The 27,800-nt window shown below is 36.2% G+C and overlaps 2 protein-coding genes across 10 annotated transcripts in view; one reads left to right on the top strand and one right to left on the bottom strand.

Annotated features, from left to right (window-relative positions):
- Positions 1 to 27,800, top strand: part of Nbeal1 (neurobeachin-like 1) — a 168,607-nt gene that overhangs the window by 81,398 nt on the left and 59,409 nt on the right. For all 9 annotated transcript variants that reach the window (XR_010055002.1, XM_039084849.2, XM_039084852.2 and 6 more), the window contains 16 exons: positions 505 to 663; positions 2,366 to 2,525; positions 3,850 to 3,938; positions 6,106 to 6,666; positions 7,507 to 7,682; positions 11,110 to 11,263; positions 11,721 to 11,849; positions 14,570 to 14,875; positions 15,181 to 15,330; positions 17,560 to 17,717; positions 19,315 to 19,439; positions 23,289 to 23,415; positions 24,068 to 24,216; positions 24,948 to 25,081; positions 26,049 to 26,150; positions 27,627 to 27,722. Coding sequence is in view for 8 of the 9 variants with exons in the window: in XM_039084849.2 (XP_038940777.1) it covers positions 505 to 663; positions 2,366 to 2,525; positions 3,850 to 3,938; positions 6,106 to 6,666; positions 7,507 to 7,682; positions 11,110 to 11,263; positions 11,721 to 11,849; positions 14,570 to 14,875; positions 15,181 to 15,330; positions 17,560 to 17,717; positions 19,315 to 19,439; positions 23,289 to 23,415; positions 24,068 to 24,216; positions 24,948 to 25,081; positions 26,049 to 26,150; positions 27,627 to 27,722 (2,775 nt within the window). In the remaining variant the exon portion in view is untranslated. The remainder of the gene's footprint in view (positions 1 to 504; positions 664 to 2,365; positions 2,526 to 3,849; positions 3,939 to 6,105; positions 6,667 to 7,506; positions 7,683 to 11,109; positions 11,264 to 11,720; positions 11,850 to 14,569; positions 14,876 to 15,180; positions 15,331 to 17,559; positions 17,718 to 19,314; positions 19,440 to 23,288; positions 23,416 to 24,067; positions 24,217 to 24,947; positions 25,082 to 26,048; positions 26,151 to 27,626; positions 27,723 to 27,800) is intronic.
- Positions 14,175 to 14,411, bottom strand: LOC134480580 (peptidyl-prolyl cis-trans isomerase NIMA-interacting 4-like). Its single transcript, XM_063268128.1, has one exon. It carries the CDS (start codon positions 14,409 to 14,411, stop codon positions 14,175 to 14,177), a length of 237 nt encoding a protein of 78 aa, XP_063124198.1.

Raw genomic sequence — 27,800 nt, forward strand, 5'->3', positions numbered from 1 at the left:
TCATATCCAAACCATTACGTAGTTGTATCTGGCAGATTTTCAGTTCGTTTTCATAATTTTTTTGTGAGTATTACCTGCCGTCAACTTTAGAACTTTTAAATATATGTATACAGTAGTATTAAGGGATGCAGATGGAATTTTTTTAACCTAATGGAATTTACACAGTTAAGAGAAGTTAACAGGTAACTGTGAAACAAGAGTATGATTGAAAGAGAGATATAAATGTGTGAGGCAGTACAGGAGGATTTTACATGTTTAGGAACCAGAGTAGAACTTCTATAGAAGAGATCTCTCTTCATATGGGCAAATAATGAAGGAATGGTTTCAGAGATACTGAGTATGTATCATGGAAGGCTATGCAAAAGGAAATGGAAAATACAAAAGAGATCAGAGACAAGAAGCATGGTGTATCAGATTTAGTTTAAATAACTGATTGAGACATACACCCTTGTGCTGCCTGTATACATAAATGATTTTTTGTTTTGTGTTGTTTAACTTAAAAAGCTCTTTGGAATTTTGGATATACTCTTCAGTCTTCTACGAACCAGCCCAACTAGAGGTCAGCTTTTCTTACTGATGTTTGAACCAGGAAATGCTGACATACTTTATGCCTTGCTGTTAAATCAGAAGTACTCTGACAAACTAAGAGAAATCATTTTTAAGGTACAAAAAAAATCATCTTTATATCTTTCATTTTCCAGTATATGAATTTGCTCACTATATATTTATTTTCATACTCCTTTTGCTTGTTATATATTTTTCACGTTTGTGAATTTTAAAGCGTATATCATAGAATTAGAATATAGTTAAGTAGTAGAGTACTGGCTTAGCATACATGCCCTGGGTTTATGTCCTTCCTCCAAATCTACCATTACATCCAAAAAGGTGGCGGCAGGGATGGGGGGCACCCAGATAAGCAAAACCATCAAAATAGCAAATAAAAATTAATATAATCAGATAAATCATCTCAGTGGACTATAACCACTTGGTCATATTGTCCTTAATATAAAACTTCTCAGTTCTTCTTTGCGATACAATAAACCTGTGTGGTACATCAGAACATTTAACAGTTAGTAATAGCAACTGTGATGTGGTGACCCCATAGGTCAAGCATTAGGCATTCTTCAAGTAGTAGCTTCCTTAGTCCTTATAGTAGTTTTATGAGATAAATGCTCTAATTATTCCTATATTATAGGTGATAAAATCGAAGCCGAGAGACTAACAGTTCTATCAAAACACACAGAATGTATTTTATTTTCTATGGAAACTAGACTCTGGGCCCTTGTGTGACAGCACACATTTGAGCTTTTTGTTATCTAAAAGTAGAAGATCCAGGCACACTTCTACAAGCATTTTCCTCTTACTTAATTCTCCTGTTTGGTATACTTTATTTCTTCCTGGCATTTGTTTTTAAATTGTTGTTAGAGTCATGTTATTAAGCATATTTTTAACAGGTTATGTTTTGACTACCTGTGCTTGAAATCACTAAGCTTTAGAAAACAAAAATGGGATAAAAGGTCTAAGTGGTTTATCTTGTGAGGTTGCTTATATCCTATTGGTTACCAATGCGGCTGCTCTTAGAAGAAGCATCTGCCTTCACTAGGGTTCATTCATGGAGAGGGAATATTTCTTTTAAAATACTTCTTAGAGGGGCTGGGGATTTAGCTCAGTGGTAGAGCGCTTACCTAGGAAGCGCAAGGCCCTGGGTTTGGTCCCCAGCTCCGAAAAAAAAAAAAAAAGAATAAAATACTTCTTAGGGATTGTTTATGATATTCTGACATATTATCATTTTATTATATACATACATACATACATACATACATACATATACACATACATACATACATACATACATACATACATATATACATACATACATATATGTTAAACCTCTTGGATAACACTGCTTTTACTCCTGAAAATAATGTGGCTACAAGATCAGCCTGTCCCCCAATATGTAGATATGAATTATTATTTGGGTTGTTTCATAAATGTTTTCTGTTCTTGAAAATTGGTTACTGTTATATAAATGAGTTAAGAATGTTTTAGGCTGCATGTGATGGCACATACCTTACATGCCAGCAGTGGAAGCCTGGTCTACATCGTGAATTCCAGGCCAGTCAGAAATATACATAGAGCTCTTGTCTCAAAAAGAAATTTGATAATTATATAATAATAATAACATCTTGATACATGAACATGTTCTTCATGCCTGCTAGCTGTATGCACTACTCTTTCTTTTGCCATATTTAGAGATTTAAACATTATTCACACAAATACAAATACATTTCAGTACAATTTACTGTTAATTCTCCAAAATCTGATATTTCTCTGCATTGAAAAGACTAATACTTTTTGTGACCAGGTCATGGAACAGATGTTAAAATGCACAAATGTTTATGAACGTAGTAAACAACGTATCCGTCTTAGAGAAGTTGGCTATTCAGGAATTGGACTCCTCCTTAATGAAGTACCAGTTAACACATCTCTTATTAAAAACTTTGTTAACCAAATCATTAATACAGGTAAGACTGGGACTAATAACAATGATGTGTTTAAGAAATTGGTTTTCCTGGAATGGAGGCTATCCCAAAAGCTGTTTCCTGTCTGTGGGATGTTCTTTTAGCTGGGCTGTTGTGTCTGGACTCAGTGGGAAAGGATGCACTGAGACTTAATGTTCCAGGGTCGGGGAAGGGGGGAACCCAGAGAGGCCCTACTCCCTCAGAGGAGAAGGGAATGGGGATGGGGGGAGGATTGTAGCAAGGGATGAATGGGAGAAAGGGCACCAAGAGGACTGTGAAGTGAATACATACATACATACATACATACATACATACATGTAAAATAAAATAATTGAAAATCTAAAATAGAAAAAATATTTTCAATAAGAAAGAATATATTTCAAAATTAAAGACATTGGTTTTCTCTGGAAGGTGTTTTTTTTTTTATATCTCCTCATTTAGGTTACTTTTTGTGTAAGTATCTTTTTTTTTTCTTTTTTCTTTTTTTCGGAGCTGGGGACTGAACCCAGGGCCTTGCGCTTGCTAGGCAAGTGCTCTACCACTGAGCCAAATCCCCAACCTTAGGTTACTTTTTAAATTATTTCTTTTTTTTTTTTTTTTTTTTTTGTTCTTTTTTTTTTGGAGCTGGGGACCGAACCCAGGGCCTTGCGCTTCCTAAGCAAGCGCTCTACCACTGAGCTAAATCCCCAACCCTTAAATTATTTCTTACTTGATCTTTCAAGGTGTTTCTCAGATAATATATTTCTGTAGTTGGTTTTTTGTCTTCCCAGGACATAGCTTTAAAGTAAATGCCTGCTGAGTAAAGTAGCCAAGTTAATGACAGGCTTTCTAAATAAGAGAGTGGCATTAAATAAAACATGTATAAAAGAGCTTAAAATTTTTAAAGTACTTAAATTTTTTAAAGATAAGATAAAAGCCAATTTGAGACATATTTTCTTCTAGTTTTGTGTAATACATTTTTTATAAACTTAGCCATAAACTAGAATTTATGGCAGACACCCTGTCTAGGTGGCGGAATTAAGTTCTTTATCTTGCTTGCGTGGTTTGCTAAGTAGTTTATCAAGTCTCATTGATAATTCAAAATAGGTATATAAAAAGATAATAGCATTATATTCCTGCAGTATAGACAATATACTCAGGCAATCAAAGAGAGACAAGTTATTTAGGCTTAATTGGAGTATTAGCAACCTGAAGTTTTGGAGGGAAATTTGAATATAGCTGTAGTTCTCTTTTGGAAAGTGAATAATTATTTCACCATTTATACAATTATAGAATTCTTATTTTGGATATCCATGAAGTTTAATTTTTAACTTCTTCTTTATCATAGATCCCGTTATTAATTTCAAAGATCTGTTATCTATAGTATATATCTGTCACAGAGCACATGTGAATGTCAGAGTGACCCTCTGTAGAAAGGTTGGTAAACTTTCAAGATCTATTTTTACAATAACATCCTCCAACTATGACAGTGCCTTTCATTGAGTAGTATGTGGCAGACGTAAGCTGTTTGTTTGCTTGTTTCATAATAGTTACTATTTTACTATTTTTTAAGCAGTTTCAATTGGATATGGTGGTACATACCTGTAGTTAACAACATGTGGGAGGCCCAGGCAAAAGGATCATAAGCTGGAAGCCAGGCTATATAGTACAACTAACTTAAATTAAATATATGTAAACAATAAAGTGTTTATTTTAGAAAAGAATTAAATATGCGATTATAAGAAATCTGTATGTCAGTTTTTGTTTTGTTTGTGGAAATAATTTTCTAAACTTTGTTTATAAAAGTTCCTATGCTTTGTCTTCAGTCTACATTTAACCTTGAGAAGAGAGGGTCAGGCTGTATGCCTCATTGTGATCATGACGTTTTTCTCTCCTATGCTGGTGACCTTTTGACTATTCCACCACTAAGCCACCTCATCGTATCTGACTATATCTTCTTATTCTGTATTATTCTGTGTAGTATTACGTGGTTCCTTATTGATAGACAGTTCAGGTTCTCGTCTTTCCCCGTTTTTATTAACATCTTCTTGTGCATATCTTTACTCATGTGTGGTAACACATCTCTAGGATATAAATAGAGTTGCATCAAAGCGTTCATTTACACTTCACGTTTTGACAGATTTTTCATCTTATCCTTCAAAATAATCAGCAGATTACGTTTCCACACTGAATCGCAGTGATTTGACTAGATCATATAAATTGATTCTTTTCTGTGTGCAGTCACTCATCCCTGCTATAACACTTGTCATTGGAATTCTCATCAGAAAGCAAGCAATGATATAGTCAAATATGTAGAAATTTACTTGCTTTGTGATTAAAATATCTTAAAAATATTAACCAAATTTCTGACTGTTTCTAAAAACTGTTTTGTTTTTGTTTTTTGTTGTTTTTTTCAAGACAAGGTTTCTCTGTGTAGCCCTGGTTGTCCCGAAACTCACTTTGTAGACCAGGCTGTCCTCAAACTCACAGAGATCCACCTGCCTCTGCCTCCCCGGTGCTAGATTAATATCATTTCTCACTACTACCCAGCTAAGAACTTACTTTTTATTTCAAAGAAGGAACTTGTATAGGAAGAATTCTTACATATTGTAATGTGACCATTTATTCTTCAATGTACTTAAACTAAATAACAGCATGCATCTTACTGGAATTAATTTTTTGAATTAAAGTTGATTTATCTATTTCTTTGTTAATACAGACTTACTAAAAAATATTTTTCCAAAAGTAGTCATTAACTTGACTTGAAAAAAAAATTGGAAGTAGAAAGCATTCTCTTTAGAGTACTTGGGCTCCATACTTGTGTGCCCTGGGTATAATACTCTCCAAGTGTTATACCTGGCACGTGTCAGTTACCCAGTAATCTTGCTGAACAAATGTAATAAGCTCATGAGAACTTTTTGATTAAGATAATGATCATGTTACTATATTTTATGTGACCATGTGTCATCTTATTAATATTTTATCTCAACAAATTCACATCTAGCATGGTTTTTGAGAATGATTTTAGTTTTTGTGTTCTTTTAGCACATGTTTTAGTACATCTTTACTCTGTGCAAGAATAATATCAGATTAGGTAGAACCACAATATCAAATAGTTCCAAATACTATAATGCTAGTTAAGAACATACTCCTGAATGATAAAATGGATCAGTGGGTAAGAGTGCTTGCACAGCAGGAGGAACTGAGTTCAAATCCCCAGCACCCATGTTAAAAGCTGTGTGTTCCCGTGTATGCCTGCATCCACAACATTTTAGAAGCTAGAGACATAAGGTAACTGAGTGTCTGGCCATTACCCTAGCTCCAGATTCAGTGAGAGAGAGCTACTTGAAGGGGATGAGTTGGAGAGTGATAGATTCATACACTCAGTGTCTCTCTCTGGCCTCCATGTACATGTGTGTTCATCTGCACACATATTCACATACACCATACACAGAACAGAAGCCTAAAGTATACCTTCATATTGTTTCTCATTAAATTACTTTGTTATTAAAGTAATTAGAGACCTTGTCATTAAAAAAATTGTATGCTTTTGATGAATTTTGTACTTTTTGTTGTACTTTTTTGTTTTGTATTCTCTTTACAGATATTACAGATTTTGCAGTCCCAACCAGATGCGGCATACCAGATATCACAGCAAGTAGGTTGGCAAGACACCTTTGTTAGACTTTTCTTAAAAGCAAATTTTGAAAATATAAATTCTCTTAACAAACATGGGAAGACAATTTCAGTGAAAGAAAATAAAAATATGTCAACTGAAGATGTTAAGAGGACCTTTGAAAAACTTGATGATGAAAAAATGACATTAGCTGACATATCTTCAGACCATTGGAGTTTGGAAGATAGTCAGTCCTTGAATTCAAACACACCGTTATTTCAAGAAGATAGCTCTGAAGGAGAATTATCTTTCAGGTCAGAGAATCAAGAAGAATTCTGGCATAGTAACACTTCGCATCTGAGCTTGGATCTCAGTGGAATTGATGCAAGTGAACTGAGCGATAGTGGAAGTCAGATGCCAGACAGCTCACCTAGCACCCCATCTCCAGTTGAGTCTACTAAGTCATTTTCTGTGCAGTCTGACAAAGACAGAACCATCACAAATGAAATGGGCTTTAGTGATGACTTCTCTTTTCTTGAAAGCCAAGAGGTAAATTTGCTTATCTTTCCAAATAAAATGTTAACATGCTAGTTTTATACTTAAGTCCTTTGCATTATGTAAGCTGTTACTAATATTTTCCATTCATATTCTAAGTCTTGTGATCTAAAGTTTAGAAAGGCTGTTGTCACTTGTAAATATCTTTTTGTTTGGTTTGGTGTGGTTTTTTTTTTATTTGTATATGTGTGGCAGTAGGGAATGAGCATACTAGCTTACACATGTTAGGTTATTTTATATTGTGTGCATGAATATTTTGCTTACATGTATGTATGTATGTATGCCATGTATGTGTCTGGTTCCTGTGTTGGTCAAAAAAGGGCATTGGATGTCCTAGAACTCAAGTTATGGATGCTTGCGATCCATTATTTGGGTGCTGGGAATAGAACCTTTTGCAAGAGCAGTAAATGCTGTTAACCATGGAACAGTCTCTCCAGCCCAGCATCACTGACTTGAGAACAGAACGTGCATCTTACATATGTTGTGTCTCCAGTCAACAAGGACATGTTAAAAGGGGGCAGGAGGGGTAACAGTTAAGAGTACTTTCTGCTTTTCAGAAGACCTGAGTTCCATTTCCAGAACCCATACCAGGCAGCTCACAATGATGTGTAACTCTCACTTCAGGCAATCTGACAGTTCTGGCCTGTTTGGGCAGCTATTCTCATGTGCACATCCCACACGCAGACACATATATCCACACATAATTAAAAACAAAAATTTTTTTAAATGTTTAAAAGTGTCTTACATAAACACTAAGTATATGTAGATGGCTCTGTAATTTATTTTAACATTTCCTTCAGCGAATAATTTAGTATTGTTTAATGCTTTTTGTAGAGATGTGAAGAAGAACTTTTTCAGCTGCTTACAAATATTTTGAATTATGTCCTGTGTAAAGGACTAGAAAAGTCTGATGAAGACACTTGGATTGAAAGAGGACAGGTCTTTTCAGCGCTAACTAAACCAGGAATATCAAGTGAGCTGATTCGACCCTCAGATGAAGTAAAACTAACGTAAGCACTCAGTTAGTCATTTTTTTTTCCAGCCCCCTTCTTCGAATGAGTGGGAGTCTAAAATGAAATAGTGAACACTTAGTTCAGTATACAGTAGAAGAGAGGGAAAGAACGGTTTACTCTCTTTTCTTCCTAGGTTTTACCATTTTGGTAGAATGTAGAAAGAAGAACAAAGCAAACGCCAGTGTCAGGAGGTTAAATTTGAGCTCAGGTGGAAGCAGGAGTGGTGCGGATGGTCATGCAAGTTCTCTTTTTAGGATTGGAGAGCGCTCTGTACTGATTTCCATTCCAGTAGCTCCCATTCTCAACAGCAGTTCAGGAAGGCTCCTCTCACCACTGTTGGCTCTCCTGACTGGAGTGTCACTGACTAGAATGGAGATGGAATCTAAGCCAGTTGCACTTTGTGTTTCCCTCGTGGTTAAGGGTGGTGAACACTTTTTTATTAATATTTATTGATTGTATTCTTTGGAGAACTATCAGTTTATTAAGTCATTTCTTATTAAATAACTTTTGGAGGCATGGGTTTAATTTTTACAGTTTTTTATATATCTGAGATATTGATCCTGTCTGATTTCTGTTGACAAAGATTTTTTTCTTATTCCATAGACTTTCTCTTCACCATAATGATTTCTTTTTCCTTTTGCTTTTAAGAATTTAATTTCATGTTTATCCATTCATCAATTCTTGATTTCTTGGTATTATTTCTTGTGCTGTCGAAGTCTCTGTAGGAAGTTTGTACCTATAGCTTGTATTTTCCTGTATGATTTTCAAACTATCAGGTCTTCAATTAAAGTCTTTGACCCATTTTCACTTGATTTTTTAATTCAACATGAGAGGTGTAGTTTGCAACATTTTTTATTGAGTATTTTGTGTTTTATTCACTAAAGAAATATTAGTGGCTTTTAGTGTTACTGACAAAAGGTCTGACCTCTTGTTTGAAACTTTCTACATTTGTAGATGAGTTGACATTTTTCCCATACAGCTTTTAATACTGTTTCTTTGTTTTGAAGTTTTTCCTTCTTGAATATAATGTGCCATAGAGAGGTTGTTTATTGATCTTATCTAGTTGAGGCTCTAAATCCTCTCCTGTTTGGACTCTGGTGCTTTTTTTTGTTGTTGTTGTTGTTTTTAAGATTTGGGATGTTTTCTGCTAGAATTTTATTGAGTAGATTTTCTTTGCCTTACATGCTTATCTGAGCTTCTTCCCAGTGGATTCTTAGGTTTGCTTTTTTAATCATGTGTAGAGTTCTTGAACACTGTAGTTTAGTCATTTTTTCTTTATTAATATTTGAAGTATCCCATTGAGCTTATTCTCAATTCATGATTCTCCCTTTCTATTTGTTTTGGTACAAATACACACACACACAGAGGCATGTGTGCAAGTATTTGTGCACATTATGCATATGGCTTTGGAAGTTCCTCTGGAGTTGTCTACCTTATTTTTACGACAGCATCTCTTGGGCTTCTGGGGCCCTCCAGTTACGCTTGGCTATCTTGTCAATAAGCCCCAGAGATTCCAGTCTCTACCTTTCCAGCATTGACATTGTAGTCATCTTCTACCATGTTCTGTGTTTTATGTGGATGCTGGGAGTTGAAGTCAGGTCCTCATGCTTACATGGCAGACAGAGCACCTTACTTCCTGAGCTGTCTCCCCAGTCCTCCATCTGTATAGTACTTCCAATTATAATAGCAGCAACAATAATGAACAGAAACAATTAGATGAGTACACAGTGGAAATAAAGTATAAACGCAAAAAAAAAACGTAAAAAAATAAAAAAAAAGTATAAACGCACCCATTTAAAACATAATAAAGTACAAATATTTGTCAAGGGACAAATCAAGAGAGTAAAATAATTTTTTAAGGTAAAGGATGACATGTTGAAATGGATTCTTTTTGCATCCTTAAAAATTGGAGGCTCCCAGGTAATTGCATGGGTATGGGTGCTTTGAAACTCTGCACCCCTGATTTTGCTATGGTTATATTGTTGGCTGAGTTCGTACTTGTATACTAGTTTGGACTAGTATGGTCTGCATAACAAATCTGTCTTCATTATGGCAGTTTCCCTTCTTTGTGTACCAGGAAGCTCTGCTGGATAGTTTTCTTTGCAGTCCATGGCTAGGCAGATTGCATTATTCTCCTGAGTACCCAGATAGCACCTTCCAGTGTGACTAATGCTCTGACTGGATGTAGCTCCTAAGTGTGCTGAGAATGTGAATATGTGAAGCAACCACAGCCCATGGATCTGTACTGACTGATGACCTGTCTGAATGCTTTCAAGACCTTTCGAGTCTAACCTCCTAGAGGGAATTAGTTGAGGGTATCAAGTATACATACTGCTTGATGAATGGGAGGTTGATTTTTAGTGCTATCAAACTCGGGGGTTCTCAGTTGATGAGATCCACTTCCAGCCTCTGAGGATGGGAGTGACTTCTCTCTCTGATCTGACCCTCCTTCTGACTGAAAATTTAAGCGTATTGGTGTCTGGTTCTCTATAGTTTCTCACTAAGCCATCTTTCACCTTGTGGCTATGGCAGGCTATATTAAAGCTTTGTGACCTTGTCCTCAGGTCCTCATGGTGGCTCAGGATTTTCTAATTATTTCATTTTTGTTTTTTGTCCTCCCACCCCCAACCCTAAAAGGGCTTTTCTGTGTAGTGTTGACTGACTGGGAGCTCAGAGATCCTCTGGCCTCTGCCTCCCCAGTGCTGGGATTAAGGGTGTGCACCACCATTCCTGGAGGTGACTCAGTGGTAATAGGAGACTTTAAAGTTGATGTCTGCTCATTGCCTTGCAAGTCAGAGAGAGTAGCAGGGATGTTTTCTTTTCATTGCTGACTCATCCATTAGAGAGATCAGTGTCTCACCTAAGCTTGCAACTCTAATTGAAGAGCGTGAAGGCTGTGGGCTTGTCCTCACTGGCTGGCTTAGTTTTGAAAGGCAGCAGCATGGGGTTGGGGATTTAGCTCAGTGGTAGAGCACTTGCCTAGGAAGTGCAAGGCCCTGGGTTCAGTCCCCAGCTCCGAAAAAAAGAACCAAAAAAAAAAAAAAAAAAAAAAAAAAAAAAAGAAAGGCAGCAGCATCTGCTTACCCTTCCCTTGTAGAGGTCTCAGAGCATGCAGCCATGTTCCTTGTCTTTTTCTCTACAGTTTCCAAGTAGCCTTTCTCTACATCTGTTGAGTTCTGGTTTTCTTCTTCTTTTTCCTTCTTTGGAATAGAGTCTGTTTCTTGTCTTACTCTTAACTTTTTCCTTCACACTGCATCACACGGAAGTCCTCCATCTACAGTCTTAGTAGCCACCTGCTGGTGAGAGTGTGTCTTTGGATTTGCAATGTTGCTAGTAAATAAGGGGTTTGGGATTATTCATTTTTCTTTCTAAGCTTACAATGGTATGAAAGAATGGTGTTAAAAGAACTTTATTTTACACTTAGTTTGCTACAGAAGATGTTAGAATGGGCAGTCACAGAAAACAGAGATGCAAAGAGTAGTCCTGTAACTGCTGAAAATGCCTTCCGCCTCATGTTGATCATACAGGACTTTCTGCAGTCAGAAGGATTGGTTAATTCAAACATGTGGACTGAGAAGGTTAGTAATGGCATTTTGAAATTGCATTTTAGGGTTCAATGTAGTGGCCAGAGCTTGTGATTTTATCATTTATGAGGGAAAGGTAAAAGGATTTTCACAGTTTGAGTCTAGTACGGGCTACTAGACAGTTCCAGGTCAGCCTGAGCTACAGTGCGATGATGTGCTATTGCAAACAAGCTGGAACTGAGCAGATAAATACTGTAGGTGGGTGAGAATCATTTAAGGAATTAAATCCTCACCACCTCTTTGTGAAACTTTAGAGTTTAATCGGATGCAGAAAATATACCTCAGATGAAGAGTTGGCAGCTTTGTTTGTTCTTGCATGGTTCTGGTTTCTTGGCAACTGCACAGTTAACTACTTCAGCAATGATGTTGATTGGTATTGTTGAAGAAAGATTATCATTACATTTTAAAAGTGAATGCATTTATTTATTTCTCAATTTTTCTTTTGTGTTAGCTTTTAGAAGATACCACACAGCTCCTTGACTGTCTGTCAGTATGGTATTCTGAGAATCCGGTATGGGTAAAACTCTCTCAGATTCAGATCCAGTTGCTTCTAGAATTCATTGGAAGAGGCAGTTTGCAGGTTTGATTTTTTTTTTCATGCTATATTCTATCTTCTCACACACTGTAGCTACTAATGTAGTAGCTAGATAATAAATGCCTTTTCAGGATTTCAAAATTATATTGTATTTGTTTATTTTGTGTGCCTGCATTGTGCACATGTGTGTTATGGAAGTCAGTTACCACTTTTGGGGGTCAGTTCTTTGAGTACACCACATGGATTTTGGGATCAAACTCAGGCCCTTAGGCTTTGTGGCATACACCTTTACCTGTTGAACCATCTCTCAGACTCCCTTTTCAGTATTTTTTGGTTCCAAAAGATACTAGATCACTTGAAATTTCAACTTATAAGATCAGAAAGGAGCTTAAGAAGCAGCTTTTTTCCCTCAGTCCTAGGACTCTGTGTGATTTTAATATTTTCTTTTACTGGGTTTATTTATAGATCATCTGTATTCAGTGTACTTTACTAATTGCTAAGTAGCCAGCACAGAGATTTTTGTATGTAAAGTCTAAGAATTGTATTTTTAGGAAAAATTATTTATATTAATTTTCCTGTTTTAGTAATCCAAAATTTTAAGTCTTTATGCATTTGTTCATTTATCAGACACCAATTATGTATATGCCGTTATGAACATTGTTTTGTTATGTATGTTGTTTTGCTAGATTTTAGAACTAAAGATAAAATATATTTGCAAGAATATTTATTATTTTCATTGTAAATTAAAATGTTAGAAAATTGCCCTGTCATTTTTCTATTCTCATTAGGTACTTTTAGTCATGATAAACCTGATTATCTATCTACTTCTGTTTGTGTGTGTGTGTGTGTGTGTGTGTGTGTGTGTGTGTGTGTGTGTGTGTGTGTGAGAGAGAGAGAGAGAGAGAGAGAGAGAGAGCGCGCGCGCTAGCACAGCATACCTGTGGAGGTCAGGGGCAAACTTGGGTGTTCATCCCCTTTTTGTTGTTTTCTGCTTTATATAGCAGTATAGCAGTGTTTGCCGACCTGTGAGCTTCCAGGGATCATCCTGTCTCACTCTCTCATGGTGCTATAGGAATGGTGGAGTTACAGTCAACCACTAACACGTACAGCTTTTTGTGTACAGATTCAAACTCAGGTCATCATGCTTGCATGGCTAACATTTTATTTACTGTCCATCCCCCTAACCCTGTTTTCTTTTAATATTCAGTTTTATTGTTTGATATGTGGAGATTTAGGATGAGGAGGGTGAGTTCTAGTGCTCTTCCTAAGATAAGAGTATGGAGAAGTTAAACTTTTAACCTAAGGTTGGCCTATTGAAACCAACCTCTAATCTAATGGTTGTAGTCTCAGTCCTTCTCCTTCCTCAAACCCTTTCTCATTAGCTTTTTCCTCTTCAGTGTTATAGATTAAATGAATAGTAAACTGAGAGTTCTCTTTTGCTTGTGCTTGGGCTCTTAATATGTATTAATTGCCCTAGGAAGCTTAAGATTAATTAAATTTCTAGTTAAGGACCAGACTCCTTCTGTATCTTTATGTATCCAAATAGTTAGGACATCATGTAACAAACCACCAAAACAAACTATTGCATTGTTCTCTCCACGCTGCTCTTCACCTTAAGGATACAAATGGCTGTTGGGCCTATTTTCAACAACTTTATTTGTCCCCAGAGGAATCTAATGCTGCTTCCTACAGTCATTGTTGGTAGATAGCTCTCCACTGGTCTGTTGTGTTTCTGTTTATCATGTGACCGGCTACTCTTGTTTTCTGCTCTTCTGTTTCTATTTTTTATTTTTTAGTTGGGAGGTTTTGTTTGTTTTCATACAGGGTCTCTCTATTTAGTCCTGGCTGTCCTGGGGTGTTTTTAATTTTGATTTGTTTTGAGATGTAGTGCCAGATATTCTGGAACTCACTAAAGAGACCAGGGAGTCCTCAAACCTACAGAGATCTGTGTACCAGTGCCTCCCAAGGACTGGATAGCCACTCTTTCTTTCTTTCTTTCTTTCTTTCTTTCTTTCTTTCTTTCTTTCTTTCTTTCCTTCCTTCCTTCCTTCCTTCCTCCTTCCTTCCTTCCTTTCTTTCTTTCTTTCTTTCTTTCTTTCTTCCTTTCTCTTTTTTTTTTTGAGTTTTTTTTATATAGTGAACAACTCTGGAAGATAGAAGTCATGTTTCTTTCTAGAGCAAAGGGCAAGTTTTTGACTGACGTAATAAAGCTAATATCTTACTCTATATCATAGATTAGCTTAAAACCCACTATAAAGTACTGAGGCCTCCTAGACTTGGTCTTTCTCTCTGAACTGCCACTCTAACACATTTGTTAGCTTAGAATTAAATCAGGTTCATCATTATTTTTTTTTAGTCTTTCATGTGATTTTATTTTCTCCCTTCAACCATAATATGATATTCAAATTTTGTCTTAACTGGTGGGTTTATAAACACGGGCTTATTCATTCCACATTTTTCCATCCCATATAGCATATGTCTGATCTCTCCTGCATTGCCACCACCTTTAGGTTTGGTGTCCTGAGACTTCTGGTCAGCACTGTCACTTCCTGAGGCTGCACCTCCTTTCCCTCTTTTTCCAAAACCACTTTTCCCCTTTGGCCACATCTCTTAACTTACAAACTTATCTTATAAACTCTCAACTCATAACTATTGACAGCTCACTCATAAAACGTATACACTGTTAGCGTGAGACAGATCTTTTGCTAGTAGTAAATGTTTGCTCTAGGCTGCTGGTTTTTTTCATCTGACCTGTTTTCTTCCAGGTTTGTGCAATGGCATCAGCTAAGCTCAATGCTCTTCTTCAGACCAAAGTGATTGCAAATCAAGATGAGGCATGCTATATTTTAGGGAAACTAGAACATATTCTAAGTCGGTCAATCAAGGAGCAGACAGAAATCTACTCATTTCTGATTCCTCTTCTCCGGACTCTGGTTTCTAAAATTTATGAACTTCTTTTCATGAACCTGCACCTGCCTTCCTTGCCTTTCACTAATGGCAGCACTTCAGTTTTTGAAGATTTTCAAGAATACTGCAATTCAAATGAATGGCAAGTTTACATTGAAAAATACGTAAGTTTTTAAAATTATTTTTAATGATTTGTTTATGTGCATATATGTGTATATATGCAGGTGTGTGCTCATGCAGGCACAAAACCTAGTGTGTGAGTCCCTCGAGCTAGAGTTAGAGGAGTGCTCTGTGAGTGCCGGGACATGAGCTCTAGGCCTTGTGCTTGCTCCCAGCAAGTGCTATTTACCTGGAGCCATCTCTCCAGTCTCAGAGTTTATCTTCTCTGAGCAAGACTTTCCGGCCGACATCATTTTTATAGAGGAGTGTGTAAATTCTGTGTATTCCTTCTTTTTTTTTTTAAACTAAGATTGTACCTTACATGAAGCAGTATGAAGCACACACATTTTATGATGGTCATGAGAACATGGCACTTTACTGGAAGAATTGTTATGAAGCCTTAATGGTGAATATGCATAAAAGAGACCGAGAAGGAGGAGAAAGCAAGCTGAAATTTCAGGTAAAACTACTCAGTGTTTTCTAAATTGAGTTGTTCATGTTGGCTACAAGCATTAAATTCAATTTAGGTGAAGCCATTCCACCAGAAATTTTGAAACAAACATACTCAGAAAATATTCCATAATTGGGATGAAAACAGTTGATCAGTAACCATTTTAATAGGAAACATAGTGTGTAGTGATTATGTAAATCTTATAGATTATGGAAACTTGTTAAGATGAGAATTTATCAGTAGATACTGCTAAGAAGGTATCTTGATACATCCCTCACACAAATAAATAAATTCAACTAAAAAATTTAAATGTTTGTTAAGTTATTTTGTTTGTTTGTTTCTGTGTGTGGCTGAATGCATGCTTGTGTCTGTATATGTGCAGGAGTCCTGAGAGGTCAGAAAAGGACATCAAAGCTCTGTAACTAGAGATACAGGTAGTTGTGAACAACTGTGTTGGTGCTAGAACTGCTGAACCTGGTTCTTCTTTAGAAAAAGCACTCTTAATCCCCAAGCCACCTCTCCTGCCCTGTAATTTAACCAAAAAAAAAAAAAAATCAACAAACAAAAAAAATAAGTAAAGGTAGAAGATTAGGGGAAATCAATAAATCTAAAGTCTAGCTCTTCAGAAGGTTAACAAAATCAATAAACTTCTAGTCAGCTTGACAAATCAAAAAGAAGTGAAAATTTACTTATAGCACAATGTAAGAGGGAGTGCCATCATCTACCCACAGAAATCAAGGCCACTGTGAGTTGCTTAGCACATAGAAATATGACTACTCAGATCTGTCAGGTTCTTAATAGACAGCTTTTAAGATGAATTTTTAATCATCTTTTATCTATTAGTAGAGTTAATTTATATACATCATCAAAAAGAGATAATGCAGGGCCTGAGTGATTTACTGGCAAACTCTGCCTAACTGACTTGCATACTTAGTTTTTGAAGCAGTGTTACATTTTCTGTGCCTGCAAAGATGCCCGTGAACTTAGAACATCCTGTTTCACTTTGTAAACACTTGCTATGTTGCTTTAAATAATAATAATTAAAAAAATGTTTCTCCACTCCATGCTAACATGGGCTATACTCTGGTCCCAGCAGTCTTACTGCCTTCATGGCTAGCCCCATGTAGTGACTGCAGTTAGCTGTCACAGATCCCTGTAGCCAGTAAAATCAAAACTCTAGATGCTTAACATTTATCAATCAGATTTATATCAATCAATTCTCACCCCACAAAACGTCCACATACTAAACTCAGAGCCAATTGCTATTGATAGAAACTGCCCACCTAGATAAGACAGATTGTCCTGTAATTATGCATCCCTTATAAGAGATTCATAGCTACCTGTGGCTATTTAAAGCCACACGGATCTGGATCATCTTTCTCTTCTTCCATCTTCTTTCCTTCTCCCTTCCCTCCTATCTCTCCCGCCTCTCAAAGTCTCTCAGCTCGCCCTTCTTTTCTACTGCCCAATCACAGACTCCAGCCTTGTCTTTCACCTACCCTCACGGGCTTTCAGACAGAATCTACATTTCCTCCCTTTTTGTCCAATTAAAAGGCTCAGTTAGTACCTCCTGTTGATTGATTCCAGGACATTATATCCACATGATAAGGGCAGTGATGAGTTGATACCTAGTTTTCATGGGACTTTGTGACTTCCTTACTTGTCTCAGCCACGATCTATTTTCCCACAGCAATGATTTCCTTCCTACAAGTCTGGTAACAGCAACAATTTATTGACAGCTTGTTTTTCTTGAGTTTTAGTAGATATTTTATATCTTAGTCCTTTTTTCTTTTTTTGGAAGACCATCTCGTATTTCAGAGTGGACTCAAACTTGATAAACAGCTAAGGATAACATTAAACTTCGTATCTTTCTGACTCCACCTCCTTAGTGTTGGAATTACAGGTGTATCCCACCACACTGGGGAACAAACTCAGGTTGTTAGACTCAGCAGTCGGTGCCTTTTATCAAGGTATTTTATCAGCCAGAGTGAGAGAGAGAGAGAGAGAGAGAGAGAGAGAGAGAGAGAGAGAGTGTGTGTGTGTGTGTGTGTGTGTGTGTGTGTGTGTGTTTTATTTATGAATCAAAGAAATCCTAAGTAGAACATAGCTAAAATTTTACCATCCTCATTAAAGAGAAGTATTGTAATAAAATAAAATTATATCTTTGCTCATATACCATTTTTTGTTAAATTAAAAATTTATAGATACATTACTCTCCTCTTTTTCTGTTTATTTCAGGAGTATTTTGTGGAACCATTTAATCGAAAAGCTCGGCAAGAGAACCTGAGGTACAATAATATGATAAAACAACTTACCAGTCAGCAGCTGGCGGCTTCTAGACACTGGAAGGCAATACGGCTCTATCTTACATGCGAAAGGGGGCCTTGGGCTGAAAAGTAGGTGCATGCTTTGTTCTTTATATCTGTGGCATTAAATTATAAACTTTTAAGCCAATTATCCTTTTATTCCAGTTCTTTAAAGAACACTTGGAATTCATTGTTTTTATGAGTTGGTTTGGGATGATGAGAGATTTGTATGTATGCATTATTCGTCATATGCGTAGTTTTCCTTTACCCTAACGTTGCATGTATTAGACTTTAGACCTATACTTCATAACAATATTTTTGCCTTTCTGACATCACCTTATTAAGCTAGAGTTGATGATGTTACGTACTTCAACATTTTACAACTTAATATTGTCGCTTCTTTTTTGGTGTATATATTTTATAGCCCTTGTTTTAAAAAAGTAGCAAACTTTTTGTTTATCTTTTTGACCAGCCAATCAGTGGATAAATACTTACTTGTTGGCCACTTTTGAGCTGCTGTGACAGTGCTGCTATGGATAGCTGTATGAATGCTGTTTTGAAAGCATGCTTTTAATCCTTTTGGGTATACGATATAAGTGCAAATTAGGGGTCATATTTCATGTTTAAAGAATTGTCAGTATGTTTTTCAATTTCACTACATTCTAACCAATACTTGTTATTTTTCAATTTTTCAAATAACTGTCCCATTGTGTATATAAAGCATGATTGTATGATTTTGCTTTTCATCATTCTAATAGCTAACAATGTTGAGCACTGTTTTGTGTACTCATTGGCCATTTGTATGTCTTTGAAGAGAGTGGTGACTTGTGCCTTTGCCTAGTTCCCACATTGAATGGTTGACTTTTCACTGAAGTGTGTGTGTCAGAATATTTGCATTCTCACTGACTCTTCAGGCGGTTTGCAAAGATGGAGATGATTTTTCACTTTCTTGATCATGACCTTTGTTACTCAGAAGTTAGAATTTTAATAAACCTAGTTTTTTTTTCTGTGCATACTTTTTATAGTATATTTAGGGAAGCACACCCAAGTCCAAGGTCATAAAAACATTACCTTTTCTTCTAAGAGTTTTATCATCTTTATTTTGATATTTTGGTCTTTGATTCATTTGCAGTTATTTTTATTTGTAGTAAAACTTTTTAATATTATGTTATGGTTATAATATTATACATTTAACAGTGAAAGAATAAAGTAATCAAGCTAGAAGTCTGAAAACTAGTGTTCAGATCTTATTTCTCTACCATTAAACCTCATAACATCTTGGATAAATAAACTGAGCTGTCTTAAGTTCATATATGTTATAGTTAAACATTTTCATTTTAGTTTTCGTGACAGTTGCCCAGATGACAAATATAAACATTTAAATTAGTTTTGAAAATAGTTGCTGGGTATACAGAGTAGTGGGTTTCAGTATGGTGTTTGCATACATTGTGCCATTCTGCTGTTCTTATCTCCTGCCCCACTGCTTTCCTTCAGATTTACCCAGGTCTGGATTCTTGTGGTGCTGCAAATCATACCCAGACTTGTGCAGACTAGCCAGTCGTTATACCTTGAACAATTTCTAAATTGTGTTGAACAATTGTGAAGCACTTGATACCTGTTTATATCTTTTAAACCAGTCTTTATAATTTTAAATCATTTTTACTTGTTTCATTGTGAATGTTTATAGGAAACAGAATCGAATTCATTGGAAACTAGCTAATGTGGAAAATTATTCACGCATGAGACTTAAACTGGTACCAAATTATAATTTCAAAACCCATGAGGAAGCTAGTGCCTTAAGAGATAACTTAGGTGAGTTTTAGTATCTACCTGTTTTAATAAAGAGACATTGACAGACTGCTTATTATTGTTTGCTGTTTTAGATGAACAAAGGGGTATAGTACTTTTTAGTGTATGTGCAAATGGGTACATGAATTCAGTAGTGTTAATTTCGGCCTAAATCTGAGTGTAACCTTCCAAAGAAAACGAGTATTTTTACTATATTTCATTTATGTTTTGTTGAGAAATAATATCTTTTCCCTTAGACTACTAAGTTAGCCTTCTTTCCCACTCTTTAATTTATGACTCTTAAGGAAAAATAATATTTTTGTCTTTGACTTAAACACTAGCTTAATGTATCTTACATAGCAACCCACAGTTATAGGAGTCCCTTTGCTTTGTCAGTATCCTGGCACTTGAACATTTCCTCTTTAGAATTTAACTGTTCTCATCATCTAGCAGACTTCCCTCCCTTCAGTGGATCACTTTAGTTTGGGAATAGTTTCAATGATAATATCTCCCTAGTATTTTCCAAGAAATCCTTCTCTGGGAAATTCCTCCTCCTTTTTTCTTACCTTCTCTTACCTCTCCATATGAGTTTATATCATATCTTCTTATCTCAACAGTCTTTCAACATTTTACTCATGGCATATTTTAAAATTTATTTTCAAGTACGACGGTGACAGTAAAACTGGACAGAAATGTGTATGACCTTAGTGAAAACCAGGAGCAAGTAGTCACTAATCCTTCAGTGCTTTCTGGTGTGTGTACTTCACAATTAAGTGGGGAGTTACTTTGCTTACTTCTTAAAATATTTTGATAATCTGCCAATTTATGATGTTTTAGTAAGAAAATAGTTTCTTGTTTTGTTTCACTTAGTACACTTTGCAAATAACTCATTACAAATATACAGGGTTAGGTTTACATCCTGGGCTTTTCTATAAAATGCCTGTATATAATAATATTTTAATGGAAAGCACATTAAGAAGTCAAAACACCAAGTTTGTGATGGATTCTTCATTTCATAGTTAAAAAAATCTAGATTCCTATCTGTAATCCTAGTACTTGGGAAGAAGGGGCAGAAGGACAGGACGTCAGTGTCATTGTTTGCTATGTAAAGTTTCTCAGGCATGGGCTACCTTGAGAGACAAACAGATTCTTCTGATTGATGAGCTTAGTACACTAATGCATGTCTTTAATTCCGGCTAACTGAGGAGTTAAGAATGAGTTACCTAGGGGTCAACCCAGCCCAGGCAGCATAGTGAAACCCTGACTTACAACAGAAATTATTTTTAAAAAAGCCACATCTTTTATTATTTCTTCTATTTTTTGAGACTATAATATTATTATATCATTTACCCCTTTCCTTTCCTCTCTCCAAATTCTCCTATAAATCCTATCCTTGCTCTATTTCAAATTCATAGCTTTTTGTTACATGCATATGTATATATATTATATATCCCCCACACCCCAAATCCATTCAGCATGTCTGTTGTTGTCCTTGTTCAACTCACATGTGCACAGTCTAACCTTGTTGGTTAGACTTTGTGGGTATATCTTCTGATGTTACCAGGTGATTCATTCTAACAGAAAACTTGCTCTTACAGTCTCTCAGCCCTCTTTCCCAAGATGATCCTGAGTTTGGGAATTGTTTTATATATGTATCCAGCAGGACTCAGCTCCACAACTCTGCATTTTGGTTATTTGTGGTTTTCTGCAATGGTCTTCATTTGTTGCAAAAAGAGATTTTCTTGATGAGGGGTGAGGACTATACTTACCTGGGGTTATAAGGGCAAGTATCTAGAGTACAAAGTACTAATGCTAGTTTGGTAAAGTAGTAGTTGTAGGTTCTCCTCCAAGATACATGACTTCACTATTCCTGAGTAGTTGACTAGGTTTCTCCCACCAGGCAGAATTTCTTTCTTGTTGAGTGGATCTTTAGTTCAATTAGAGAGTTGCTGATAATCTTGGAAGTATGTGTACCTCTACTGAATTCTTAGGTTACCTTGCCATGCTGGTCATTGTGATTCATAGACATCATCATGGATAGGTCTTTTGGTTGCTTTCTTCCTTTAGAAGCTTACTTGGTATATTCTGTTACCATGAAAACTATTTCTGAGGGAGGAGGCTCTCTAGTCCTCTGTGCTCTGTTTTTGAAGTGTGTGGTGTCCTCAGCAGTGGGCACTTGCTTTCTATCTCTAAAAGGTAGCCAGGGACAATAGCAAGAGCCTATAATGTTCCCGCTAGTCTCCTCTCTGTTGCTCCCCACCTATCCACCCTGCTATGGTCCCTTTTACTTTCTTGTTTCTGTAGCTACTCCAGGATACATACATACTCAGATAGGAAGATTTGAGTTAGGACCTCAGATGAGAGAGAAGGTCTAATGTTTGTCTTTCTGGGTCTAGGTCCCTTCACTCAATACAATCTTTCCTTAGTCCTTCCATTTACTTGCAAATTTCATGATTGCATTTTTCTTTCCATTGTGTATAAGTACCACATTGTCATTCTCCATTGTCGGCTGTAGGACATTCAGGTAGTCTCCTTCTACTAGCTGTGGTGAATGGAGCAGTGAATGTGGCTGAGCAAGTGTCTGTGGTTTACAATGTCGAGTCCTGTGTGTGTGTGCCAGGGAGTGGAACAGCTGGCTCATAGGGAAGATTTGCTTTTGCCTTTTTTGATAATTTTCCACACTGGTTTCCATAGTGGCTGTTTTAATTTGAAATCCAACCAGCAGTGATGAAGGCTCTCTTTTCTCCATATCCCTTTCAGCATTTGTTGGGTGTGGTATCGTTGCCATTCTGACTGCAGTAAGATGGAATTTTAAAGTTGTTTTGATTTGTATTTCTCCAGTTGCTAAGGACAATAGACACTTTTTGAGATATTTCTTAGCCATTTTTTTTCTTCCTTTGAAAAGTTTTCAGATCTCATGCCCAATTTTTAAATAGGTGGGTTTGGTTTTTTGTTCTTGTTTGTTTGCTTTGTTTTGTCTCTTTGTTTTTTTAGTTCTTACATATTCTGGATATTAACTCTCTATAGGATGTATAGCTGGCAAAGATTCTCTCCTATTCTGTGGGGTTCCTCTTCACTTGTTTGTTTTGTTTTTGTTTTTTACGTGTGCAGGTCCATGTAAATTGTAAAGTTTTTAAAAAGTAGGATTCCTAGATTCAGAGAGACCAAGTGGCAGGGCAGAATTGAAATCTAGTGTCCCAACTTAGTGTCCATGTTCTTTCCACTATAAAGCCCTTTGCCGTTACAAAGTACTTAGTTTGTACAGTATATATGTGTTTTATGTATGTCTTCGCGTCACCTGTTCCTGTCCATGTACTCCAGGAAGTGATGGCTCTGCTATCATTTGTCAGCTGTAAACAACGACTCATACACAGTCTTTTCTCTCTTCTCTCCTTGTGGGGCAGGCTCTCTGTGTACCCTTGGCTGTCCTTGAAGCTCTGTGTATAGACTAGGATGGCCCTGAGCTCACGGAGATCCACCTGCCTCTGCCTTTCAAGTGCTAAGGTTAAAGGTGTGCACCACCATGCCTGACCTGCCTGTCATGTGATATTTAGTACAAGTGCACAATCACATTACTATTAACACATTGAAATTTATTTAATTATTAACTTGCTTTTAATGAAATTATGATTCATGAATCTGTAATTTGCATAAAGTCAGCTCTATACCTTTCTCAGACTGCTAATCCAATACTTAGTCTGTTTCTGAATCAAGAATTAGCCATTATTAAAAATAACTATTGTTTTTAAAGTATGTATATTTTACCACATGTATGATAATTTTAAAAAAATGATCAAACATCAAAACTATCAAAATATAGAAGTGCTATAATATTTTGTACTATTTTTTAATTTACTCTATTTTATTAAACAGGTGTTCAGCACCTACAGCCTTCCAGTGATGCACTGCTTCTGGAGGTAGTGAAACAAGTTAGACTCAGTGATGTGGAAGAAGACAGACTAGAGCTTCTAGAGGAGGACACTGCGGCCAGTGCTCTGACGTATGTATGAGCATTTGAGCAGCATGACTATGATATGAGAAATGGGGTTGCAAAATTGTGGATTTGCTTGAGTTTCTGGTTTTCCAAACAATTAATTAATTGTTTGATTACAACAAGTGTTGCAAGTCTTTAATTGCACCAATTAAAGTCATACCAGCTGTTAAGAATCTGTGAGTATTTACTGAAATTATTGAAGAAGGCTTTCTACCTAGGATTGTTAGGATCTATATCTTGAAATCATAAAATATTTTTGAATGAAAATATTGAATGACATACGGCTTTAAGCTGTGTTTTTGTAGAAATATGCAACAGAGTCTGACGGTAACTTAGCAGTAGAGGACTCATCTAGTGTGCATCCACAAGGCCCTAGGTTTCATCCAGGATGATGTTCCAGGAAAGAACATTATCTGTATGAAATAGGAAAACAAAAGAAAAAAATAATGCTATGAAAAGAAATCCATTCAGGATAATAAAAACGGAATAATTATAGATGCAAGAGTTAGTAAAATGAACATACTGCAAAACTATCAACTTCTAGCTAGACTAATTAGGAATTTCAAAAAGACAGCAACGTAAACATCAGCAGTGAAAGAAGCTCTTTTCGAAGAAGTGAGCTAAATTCATGATCACTTTTTTTAAACTTTTTGTTCAGTGATGAAAAGGAAGAACAGGATCAAAAGGAAAAACTGGTGTTGACTGAAGACTGTGAACTCATTACTGTAATTGACATAATTCCCGGCAGATTAGAAGTCACTACTCAACACATTTACTTCCATGATAACAGTATTGAAAAAGAAGATGGTGAGTAGTTGGAAAATAATTACCTTTCATTTTATTAAGTATTCAGGTCCACCAGTCATCAGTTCGAGGAAGAAAAAAGCAAGGTGGGACTGGGAATTGTAGTTTATCTTATAAAATGAGAGATGGAGAGTCAATAAGGAATTAGGTTCACTCAACCATTATGTATTAAAGGGGAATTGTAATTTTTATGTGTACACACACAGTACCAGTGATTGAAACCAGGGCCATTCTTATACAAGGCAAATGTTACCCAGGCTGGCCTTGTACTTAAAATCCTCTTGGCTCAGCCTTAGGAGTAGCTAGGATTATAGGCACGCATGCCCCATCCAGGTGGCTTTATCATCCTCATCATTATTAATGTATTTAAAAAGACTTGACCTGATGGTATCACAGTAAACTTAGTTACAAAATGCAGTCTTAATTTTATCATACTTTTGTATATATACACTGTCCTCTAAGCTCTTACTTTTTTATGATTAAATCTAAAGATCCAACATCTTAGAAAGAGTTCTAAGTCATACAATTCAGAATTACTATCTGGCCTCATACAAAGGTGTAGTAGAATAGAGTAGTTTAAAAGAAACAATTTACAACTCATAATGAGTACTTGGTTTTTAATGTAAGATTCCTTTCCCCTAAGTTTTACTTTTGGAAACAAGGAGTTATTTTCTTCATGGAGTGAGTAACTTTATGTGGCTGGCACTCAGTCATAAGATTTCTTTTGTTTTCAGGACAGGGTTTTGATTTCAAGTGGCCTCATTCTCAAATTCGAGAGATTCACTTGCGTCGTTACAACTTAAGGAGATCGGCACTTGAGATTTTTCATGTTGATCAGTCCAACTACTTTCTCAACTTCAAAAAAGAGGTGCAGTACCTTTCTGATAATCATAAAGAATTATTTTGAAATAATTTTCCAGGTAGTGAGCTCTCATGGTATTTTGGTCTGTATTCCTGTCAGTAGAGAATATTGAAGAAGAAAACATATTCTGAGGCTAGTCAGTATATGAGCGTTGGTGAGGTTTGCTCAGGAATTGAGATGGTTGTTTTCCGTGAGTGTGTACAGGAGAACATGAATGTCAATCAGTGGATGCCAGACACTCTCTGTCTTACAGCATGTGGTATATAAGATTAGACCAGTGTGCATAGTGTGCCTGGATTTCCTTTTCTCTTCTTAGGAGGGCGCTAATGCCAATATGATGCTTTGGGCTTATGACACCATTTTAAAAAACTGTCTTATGTGTACAAGTTGTAGTGTACCTATAACTTATAAGAATCAGTTCTTTCATCCCACAGTGTAATTCCTAAGGATCAAAGTCAGATGATCAGGTTTGGTAGTAGGCACCTTCACTGCCATCTTACTGTCTCCATGACCTCATTTAATATTGTCTCCAAATGCTGTGTCTCTTATTATGAACTTATTAGTTGGGGATCAAGTTTTAAATCATAAACTTTAAATGGACATATTCAAACCATAGCACCAAATATGGTAAAGAAATTGAAATATCCAGAAGAGGTAAAATTATGGAACAGATAATAGATTCTGGGTTTCAAGAAATTAGAGAGGAGGGAGAATTGGGAATAATTGCTGTCAAGTTTATGCAGCAGTGAAGAGTTTCTAAAGCAACATAATGATGAGAGAGGCCTGTGAAAGAGTATGAAAACACTTATTCTTATATTTTTGGTTGTGAGCCTAGTCTTTAACGGCTGAGCCATCTCTCCAGCCTGAAAACACTTATTCTCAAAAGAGTAAGTATATCTTGTAAAAATTATATAAATGATGTAATCTTTTGTCTTGACCAATTTTTAAACTAATCAGTAGTATGTTTTTATAGGTTAGAAACAAAGTATATAGCAGACTGTTGTCACTTCATTCTCCTAATAGTTATGGAACAAGATCACCACAGGAATTATTCAAAGCATCAGGGTTGACACAGGTAAGACATTTTATAGCTTGTTGTGTATTTTGTTCATTTTGTACCTTAGAATATTGCTTAAAAATAAAACTTGTGATAATTTTCTTTTGTGTGTTCTGTCTTCTTCCATTCATTAATTAATTCATGCATTCATTTGACTGCTTGGTTGGTTACTTGGTTGGTTGGTTGGTTGGTTGGTTAGCTAGTTAGTTAGCTAGTTAGTTAGTTAGTTAGCTTTGCTTTTGTTGATGCAGGGTCTCTTTATCTGGCCTGGCTGTCCTGGAAGTGTCTGTGGTACAGTCTGGTCTCAGATCTACCTACTTTGCCTCCCAGGTGCTGGGATTAAAGGTGTGACCCATCATCCCTGGCTTTTTTTCTTCCATTTAGAATAAGAATTCCAATTAGAGTACAAATAAATAATTATCTTTGTGCAGGGGATATGATAAGAATTGGATACAGGACTCCATTTATGCCAGGCTCTTCTGTGAAGTCCTCCAGCTAAGAATTCTTTTTTGTTGTTGGAAATAAGCCTTGGTTAATAAAGGACAATTCCTTTTGCTTTTGAATAAAATTTATTCATTAACTAGTGATTTCTGAATCTTACACCTAAGAGCAATTGAGCTTCCTATATATAGAACTGTATCTCAATATGTAGATTTGCTTTATGGATCGAAGCATACATATTTCATTTCCCACTGTTCACCATAGTTATAACTGTTTGCTTTTGGTCCACAGTGAGTTAAAGTTGATTGTTAACTCTGTCAGGAAAACTCTGTATAACTCAACTGTGTGCAGTCATTAGAAGACTAAACACAATGATGTGATTAATAGAAAGAAGTGATTTTTCTAATCCCACCTCATTTCGTTCTCTAAAGGTAGTTTTTCTTCAGATACTTAGTCTAAAAATCCTGAAACCTTATCTTGGCTCATAGAATGCTTTAGTGTGGTAAGGTACTGCCTTTTAGTACATATAGTATGAAAATGTCAAAGGTTTGGCAGTCTTTTAGAAATTAAAATTTTAAGATAAATAAAACGTTTAACTGAAGAAGAGTCTTAATTTTACCCGTTGTGTTACATAGGACTATATCCAGAGCAATGCACTGAAAGCACTCTGCACTAGCTACATCCCTAGCCTCAGCTTTATAATGGTTGGTAAATTGGCCCGGTGTCCTCCAGCGCGCTACCCTCCCACCTCCACCTCCTGACTCGCTAGAAATACACATGTGCACGTCCACCCAGGCCATACTTCATTCTTATTTAAGACTTGCCTGAGTATAGTGTAGTTCTTATGTTTGGTTTTTCTTAGGGAGTAATGTTTTAAAGAATTAGATTGTGAAGAAGTTTATTTGTCTCCATGTTAAACTTTTTTAGCTCCATATCTTCAATCACGGAGACAATAGAGATACACATTACAAAAAATTAGGTTAGTTATTAATAATTGTGACATTCTAAGAGGTCATACGATATGATTCTGATATTGCTTTTTGTGCTGTCTAGAAATGGGTGAACAGAGAGATAACAAACTTTGACTACCTCATTCAAATAAATACAATGGCGGGACGGACCTATAATGACCTTGCACAGTACCCTGTGGTGAGTTTTGTATAAATCTCAAAATTAAATGACCTTTCACTTTATAATGTATAAAACTATGTATGATGTTGCTGTTTT

The sequence above is a fragment of the Rattus norvegicus genome, chromosome 9, assembly GCF_036323735.1.
Source record: "Rattus norvegicus strain BN/NHsdMcwi chromosome 9, GRCr8, whole genome shotgun sequence".
Lineage (NCBI taxonomy): Eukaryota > Metazoa > Chordata > Mammalia > Rodentia > Muridae > Rattus > Rattus norvegicus.